The sequence below is a fragment of the Lucilia sericata genome, unplaced genomic scaffold (genome assembly GCF_015586225.1).
Source record: "Lucilia sericata isolate MDLA Ls3-8-SP2 unplaced genomic scaffold, ASM1558622v1 Contig000588F_arrow, whole genome shotgun sequence".
NCBI classification, from domain to species: Eukaryota; Metazoa; Arthropoda; class Insecta; order Diptera; family Calliphoridae; genus Lucilia; species Lucilia sericata.
The window spans coordinates 5054-13242 of NW_023994595.1; the positions used below are offsets into that span (position 1 = coordinate 5054).

Sequence of the window (8189 nt, forward strand, 5' to 3'; positions counted from 1 at the left end):
TTTGGCAATGAATATTGTGCATTTAAGTGATTTTCTGGAGGGGACCTAGTATGAGAGCTATGACCAAATATGGACCGATCGTAAAACAATTTTATAGTGTAATTTATGTATATAAGAGGAATATTTGTGCTAAATGTATGGTTATCAATATTTTGTAATGAGTTATGTGCGTTTAATTGATTTTCGGGAGGGAACCTTGTATGGGAGCTATGACCAATTATGGACCGATCGGAAAAAACTTTTATAGTAATATTTCTGTATATATGAGCAATACTTGTACCAAACTTTATATGCATATCTTAATTTAGTAATGAGTTATGTGCGTTTAAGTGATTTTCGGAAGGGGACCATGTACGGGAGCTATGACCAATTATGGACCGATCGGAAAAAAATTTCACAGTAATATTTCTGTGCATATGAGCAATACTTGTACCAAATTTTATATGGATATCATAATTTAGTAATGAGTTTTGTGCGTTTAAGTGATTTTCGGGAAGGGTCCTTGTATGGGAGCTATGACCAATTATGGACCGATCGGAAAAAACATTCATAGTAATATTTCTGTATATGAGAGCAATACTTATTCCAAATTTTATATGGATATCTTAATTTAGTAATGAGTTATGCGCGTTTAAGTGATTTTCGGGAGGGGACCTTGCAATGAATTCTATTGACATAAGATTTTAAGTTGTAAAATTTTTTGATGATATCAACATTCTGACGGAAGTTATTAACAAAAAACTCATTTTCCGGGAATATGTACTTTTGAATGGGAGTGTTATGAATTGATTTTGATAATTTGAATTTGAATTTTGTAACTGTATTCTATGTTTTTGAAACAGTGATGTATTCAAATAATATGTGTTTTGTTTACGTATTTTTATTGAAGTAATTGTAAGGTTCGAATATTTTTTATGGTAATCGCTTGGGTGCACAAAATGCACAATCACCATTTTATGTTAATTTGTGAAGAAGATTAGAATAGAGTAAGTTTCGATAGAACTTTAATTTTGATTTTTTTATTGTCAACCATTTTATTCTTTGAATATAGATAATAAAACACGACACACGATACACATTTGCATCACATGTTGATGCTATCGATTTAAACATTTTGTTTTATTATTGTTCTAATTGGAAGTTACTGCCGTAACACAAATTTTACGTTGCTGCCGCAACATTTTTTATTATTCTATTGATTTGAATAAATGCCGCCACGCCGAAGCGAACGCTTAAAGGAAATTGCGGAAAGTGACGATGAGAAGACAATGATCGAAATGAACCAACCATCTGTTGCCGAACTGAAGGAGGAAATTGTGGCCCTGAAAAACTCCTTACAAAAATTATTAGATGCATCCAAGTCCTCAATTTCATCAGCCTTATTAACTACAGAGACTCAATTGCCTGTTGTGACAACTTTAGTGAATAGTCTGTCAAGTACTGTGTCTCCAGCCGTAGCAGCCAACAATTTGCATTCAACGTTGAATACCACCAACATGCCAGCGTCAACAACGCCGATGCAACATCAGAAAGTAAATATATGTGAGTACACAATGCCATTTCAATATAATTTGACCCAGCAATATACTACCGCGCGTTCGTTTGTTCCTACAACACCCTCTTTGCCCTATTCTAGTGCACAAACATTCGTGCAAACCTCTATGCCATATTATATCACGCATTCACATACCCCAACGCCCTACACTGTCACACAGAAATATACGCCAACAACAACGTCGTCTAATATACCTTCTTTTTCGACCTCAGTAGACAACCTACAACAACGATTTACACAAATGTATACATCAGCCCCGTCACATCAACAGACGTACCCACCAGTGACATCAACAAACCTACCCATATATACTACAATCGCCCCTTTGAATATGACCGATATACAATCTGCCAACGACTGCCGGCAACTTCGTAAACTTCACGACTTACCGCCTTTTTCCGGCCCACCCCGAACAATGGCCCATGTTGGAAAATTTAATTCGTTTACAAAAATCACTCAAAGGTGATGCAAGAGCCAAAGTGGAATCATTTTTGATTCACCCCGATACTGTGAACCAGGTGGTCAGTACACTTGAGTTCCATTATGGTCGTCCTCAGTTGCTAATACGCAGCCAGATTGCAAAGGTGCGAGCCATCCCCTTAATTACTGAAAAGAGAATGTATGAAATTGTTAATTTTAGTGCCATGGTTTCTAATTTGTCTGCATCGTTGGAAGCAGACCCTGGTAAATCAGAAGTAATATACCATAAAAAAGAGAAATCAAATCCATCGTTTACGATTGTGAATGAAGATAATCGACTTACCAAGTGTCCCATGTGCCAGCAAAACCACCTATTGTACCACTACGATAAATTCAAGGAAATCCCTACAAATGAGAGATGGCAATTTGTGAAAAATAATCACCTCTGTTTTGGTTGTCTTCGTGCCGGCCGTAATTCATTTAAGTGCAAAAATAGACGTCAATGTGGTTTGTCAAAATGTGTGAAATATCACAATCGTTTATTACATGAAGATTTAAAATTAAAAGGGGATGAAAATAACATAGTTGATCGCGAAAGTAGTAACACTATTGAATGTCAACACATAAACACTGTTCAATGTGAGGATGACAACAAAATGAACGGAGAGAAAATGGGCGACTCTGTAAATGCAATTGCAATTAGCAATCCAATTAGCGAATTAATTGACAAGGAAACATTATTTAAATATTTACCGGTAGAGTTGACAGGACCGAAAGGTAGTATAAAGGTTGTGGCCTTTATAGATGAAGGGTCAAAAATAACTCTTTTGGAAAATGAAATTGCTGATAAAATCGGACTTCAAGGTACTCCTAATGCTTTATGCCTTGGTTGGATAGGGGGTAAGACGAGTAATGAAATGTCAAGAAAGGTGAATTTTGAAATAAGTGGTATTAATAAAATTATGTCTTTACGACGGAGAATTTAAACTTGCCGTCGCAAAATCTTCAATTTGATAAATTTAGGAGAAAATTTCCCATTTTGAACGATGTTGTTATTGATGATTATTATGATACCCGGCCAAAATTACTAATAGGTCTACCCCATACTAGTCTCGTTCGTCCATCTAAAGTTTTAAATTTAGACGGATGTTTTGCCTTACATCAAACGAGTTTGGGTAACATAATTTTTGGATCGAATGAAATCTCGACCGAAGCAACGGTATGTAAAATTGATGTGGATATTTTAAATAATATTCATAAACAAGTTTTAGATTATTTTACTCATGATGATATGAGAGCTGAGGAAATATTGAATAGTACCACAGTAAGAAAAGAGTCCCAGTACGAAACTGGCCTTCTATGGAATCGGGATATGTTTGAAACCAAGGATAGTTATCCTATGGCACTAAAGCGACTGCAGAATATGGAAGCCAAAATGAATAAGGATAAAAGTTTAGCACAATGGTATATGGCTAAAATAAATGATTATGTTGCTAAATCCTACGCCAGGAAGTTATTACCGGAGGAAGCTGCACTAAAAAATAGTCGTACCTGGTACTTGCCTCATTTTGTTGTAACGAATGTAAATAAGGAAAACAAAAGACGCCTAGTTTTTGATGCGGCTGCAAGTGTAGATGGCGAATCCTTAATTTGAGGTTAATGAAAGGACCCGTAAAGTATCAACCTAAGTTGCTGTTGTCTATATTATTTCGATTTTGCCAGGGTAAAATAGGAGTTTGTGCCGACATCAGAGAAATGTTCCATCGCGTCAGGATTCGAGAAGATCAGACAGCTCAGAGGTTTCTCTGGCGAGATGGGCAGTCTGATAGGCCGCCTGACGAATATGTTATGCAGGTTATGATATTTGGTTCGGTCAGCTCCCCTTGTTCAGCGCAATATGTTAAGAATCTTAATGCTGAAATATACAAAGATACTCATCCCAAGGCTTATAAGGCACTAGTTGATAACCACTACGTCGATGATTACGTCGATAGTTTTGACGATATGAATGAGGCCATTAGTGTTACCAGGGATGTAGTTTATATTCATAGTCAAGCTGGTTTCGAACTGAGAGGTTTCGTGTCAAATTCAAAGGAGCTTTTAACTGCAATAAATGATAGCGAATACATAAATGACGATCAAAGTTTGACAAATTTATGCGATAACGAAACTACAACTGGGAAAATTTTGGGGATGCGTTGGAGGCAATCTGATGATAGTTTTTGCTTTGTTCTGAAGTTTGCAAGAGTTCCAAAGGAAGTTTTAAATGGGGACCGGAAACCAACGAAAAGTAAAGTGTTGAGTCTTACAATGTCTATTTTTGATACCTACGGTTTTCTAGCCAACATTATTATAAAATCTAAAGTCCTTCTACAGGAGTTGTGGAGGAGCAAAATTGGGTCGGATTCGCCCGTTCCTGATGAGATTTATGCAAAATGGTACGTATGGTACAGAAGTTTATATGATATATGTGAAGTGAAAATACCCAGGTATTATGGGAGAAATCTCTTTAGTACAAAAACAGTGGTTGAGTTACATTTTTTTGCGGACGCTAGTCAAGTAGCCTATGCCGCCGTTGCCTATTGGAGGCTGTGTCACCATGGTGATGTTGACATTGTTTTTGTTGCAGGCAAATCGAGATGTGCGCCTCTAAAGCCGCTTTCCATTCCACGCCTTGAGCTGCAGGCGGCACTTCTTGGGGTAAGATTGAAAGAGTCAATAATAGGCTGTCACGACATAAGGCCAATGAACGTCATATTTTGGTCAGACTCCAAAACGGTATTGAAATGGATTCAGTCTGACTGTAGGGCCTATAAACAGTTTGTCGGCCACCGTATCGCAGATATACTAGATTCATCGGAGGTAGAACAATGGCGTTGGTTGCCTGGAGCACTAAATCCTGCGGATGAAGCAACCAGGCCACAGAACTTTTCAAAAGCTTTTTCATCATCAAGTTGGTTGAATGGACCAGCATTTTTAAGAGATTCTAAAACAAGTTGGCCGAAACTCCCTGATGATATTAATGAACATGAGTGTCAAGCGGAGAGGAGATCCAAATTTGTTTTCACTGTAAGTGACAATTCAATCATTCCATTCGAGAGGTATTCAAACTTTAATAAACTGGTCAGAGTTATGTGTTGGGTTCGACGAGCGGTGAAAATGTTTAAGTCGTATCGAAAGGAAATAGCAGTAAATTTTGGACGTCAACTAAGTGCTAAGGAGATTAATGATACTACTGACTTTTTGTGTAAAATGGTTCAAAGAGAAGTTTTCTTAGAGAAGTACAATCAATTGAGAATGAATAAACCATTATCTAAGTCTAGCTCCATTTTTAAATTGACTCCGTTTTTAAGCAAAGATGGCTTAATTTGTTTGTCTGGTCGTATCTATAATGCCACTTGTGTTGTTCGTAGTACAAAAGAGCCTATTATATTACCTAAAAAGCACGTACTCACCACGCTTATTGTAAAGCAATAATATAATGAACAATTTAGACACCAGAACCAAGAGTCGATCTGCGCCGCAATCAGAGTAAAGTTTTGGATACCGTGTCTGCGGCAATTAGTAAGGTCCGCTAAAAGGAATTGCCAAGTTTGTAAAAATATGTTTGCTGTTCCAAAGCCACCACTAATGGGTCAACACCCCGAAGATAGACTTACTCCTTATGTAAGGACATTCTCATATACCCGCATAGACTATATTGGCCCATTTTTAGTTTCAATAGGTCGTCGTCGTGAAAAGCGATGGGTATCTTCATTTACATGTCTAACAACCCGGGCAATTCATCTTGAAATTGCAAAAGATTTGTCAACCGATGCAGTGATATTGTGCATACGAAATTTTGTCAACCGAAGAGGCTTGCCTGTGCGTATAAGAAGTGATAGGGGCACAAACTTTGTGGGTGCAAGCAAGGAGAAGTTTATTTTCGATGATGCAAAAATAATAGATGAGTGTTCACAGCGTGGTATAGAATGGCTGTTTAACACCCCAGCAAATCCATCAGCTGGCGGAGCATGGGAGCGAATGGTCCGTTCGGTTAAAAATGTATTGGCTTTCACATTAAAGGAAAAAGCTCCTCAAGTTGAGACCTTCCACAGTTTATTAATAGAGGCGGAAAATTTAATAAATTCGCGACCATTGACGCATATTCCCATAGAGAACACGGAAGCTGAACCTTTGACACGCAATCATTTTTTGATTGGATGCCCGAATATAGTACAAACGCCTGCTGTACTAGAAAAAACTTGCCTGAGAAAACAATGTCATATACTCCAGAAGTTAAAACAAACTTTTTGGAAAAGATGGATACAAGAGTATCTGCCAGAGTTAACTCGCCGAACAAAGTGGCACCAGCCAGTTAAGCCTATCCAGACCGGTGATATGGTTATAATATGTGATGATAATGAAATCCGTGGGCAATGGAAAAGAGGTGTGGTAGAGGAGGTGTTCCTGGCAGCAGATGGGCAGGTTCGTTCGGCGGTGGTAAGAACAACAATTGGCAAATTAAGACGTCCGGCATCGAAATTGGCAGTACTTGATGTTAGAAGTGAGTGTCCCTGGTCGACACACGGCGGCCGGGATGTTATGAATTGATTTTGATAATTTGAATTTGAATTTTGTAACTGTATTCTATGTTTTTGAAACAGTGATGTATTCAAATAATATGTGTTTTGTTTACGTATTTTTATTGAAGTAATTGTAAGGTTCGAATATTTTTTATGGTAATCGCTTAGGTGCACAAAATGCACAATCACCATTTTATGTTAATTTGTGAAGAAGATTAGAATAGAGTAAGTTTCGATAGAACTTTAATTTTGATTTTTTTATTGTCAACCATTTTATTCTTTGAATATAGATAATAAAACACGACACACGATACACATTTGCATCACATGTTGATGCTATCGATTTAAACATTTTGTTTTATTATTGTTCTAATTGGAAGTTACTGCCGTAACACAAATTTTACGTTGCTGCCGCAACAGGGAGGTATATGAAATTATGGACCGATTCTGGAAATTTTCAGCAAGAATCAAGATATTGTGTAGAAATGAATATATGATGACTTTCATGAAATTATCTTGCATAGTTTTCGAGAAAATTACATCAGAATGTGAAAAAATGTTTACTTTTTCGGAGTTGTTTTAAATTTTGATTCATAACTTTTCTCGATGTGAACCGATTTTGATCATTTTCAATTTGGGTGAATTTGGTTAAATTATCTTGCTTCGTTTTAACGTGAGCGTGTTTTACACAGACAGACAGACGGGCATAGCTAAATCGACTCAGAATTTCATAAGGACCCAGAATATATATACTTTGTTGGGTCTCATAAACCCTCTATCACCACTGATGGTGGTGGAGGGTATAATAATCAAAATGATTTATCTATACACAGAACATACTCATGTCGAGTTTAATAATAAATTATGTGGCATTAAGTGGTTTTGGAACCTTATATGGGAGCTAGATATGGACCGATGCTGGAAAAATTCCTTATATGGAATGTAACCAATTATGGACCGATGTGGAAAATGTTCACGGATGATTATATACACAAAACAAATTCACGTCGAGTTTTACCCTCTCTAATTAAAGAAAAGAGAACACTCAGGCGTCAATGGCAACAATCGCGATCTCCAAACATAAAGGTTAAACTTAATCAGTGCCAAAGAAGACTTCACATCGCCTTAAAAAATAATAAGGAATCTAATCTGAGAAATTATCTCAAAAACTTAGACCCTACTAAGAAAACAGAATATAGTCTCTGGAAAGCTGTTAAACATATGCAATGCCCTACTGCATATGAGTCACCCATACGCCTCCAGAATGGTCAATGGGCAAAAAATACGTCAGAAAAACTTGAAGCATTCGCCAATCACTTGGAGAATGTGTTTACTGAAAATGATACAGATTCTTCTATTAGTGCTAACATTATAAATAATGTGGTTCCACGCCCAATAAAATTCTGGTTCTCTACCGTGAAGACGACAATCAAAGGTCTAAAGGCAGGAAAATCACCTGGTATAGATAAAATTACTACCACGATGATAAGTAACCTGCCCAATTCAGCACTGAGAATTATTTTGTTCATCTTTAACTCGATGCTACGTATTGGATATACTCAAGTGACATCATACCGTCCCATTAGTCTGTTGCCTATATTCTCAAAACTTTTTGAAAAGTTATTGCTTGAAAGCCTTATACTACACCT

At 37.0% G+C, this 8189-nt stretch overlaps 1 protein-coding gene across 1 annotated transcript; it reads left to right on the forward strand.

The window, feature by feature from the left end:
• Nucleotides 1-5578: 5578 nt before the first annotated feature.
• On the forward strand, nucleotides 5579-6568 carry LOC119606467. Its single transcript, XM_037959984.1, has one exon. The coding sequence runs from the start codon at nucleotides 5579-5581 to the stop codon at nucleotides 6566-6568; it is 990 nt and encodes a 329-aa protein (XP_037815912.1).
• The last annotated feature ends 1621 nt before the right edge of the window (nucleotides 6569-8189 follow it).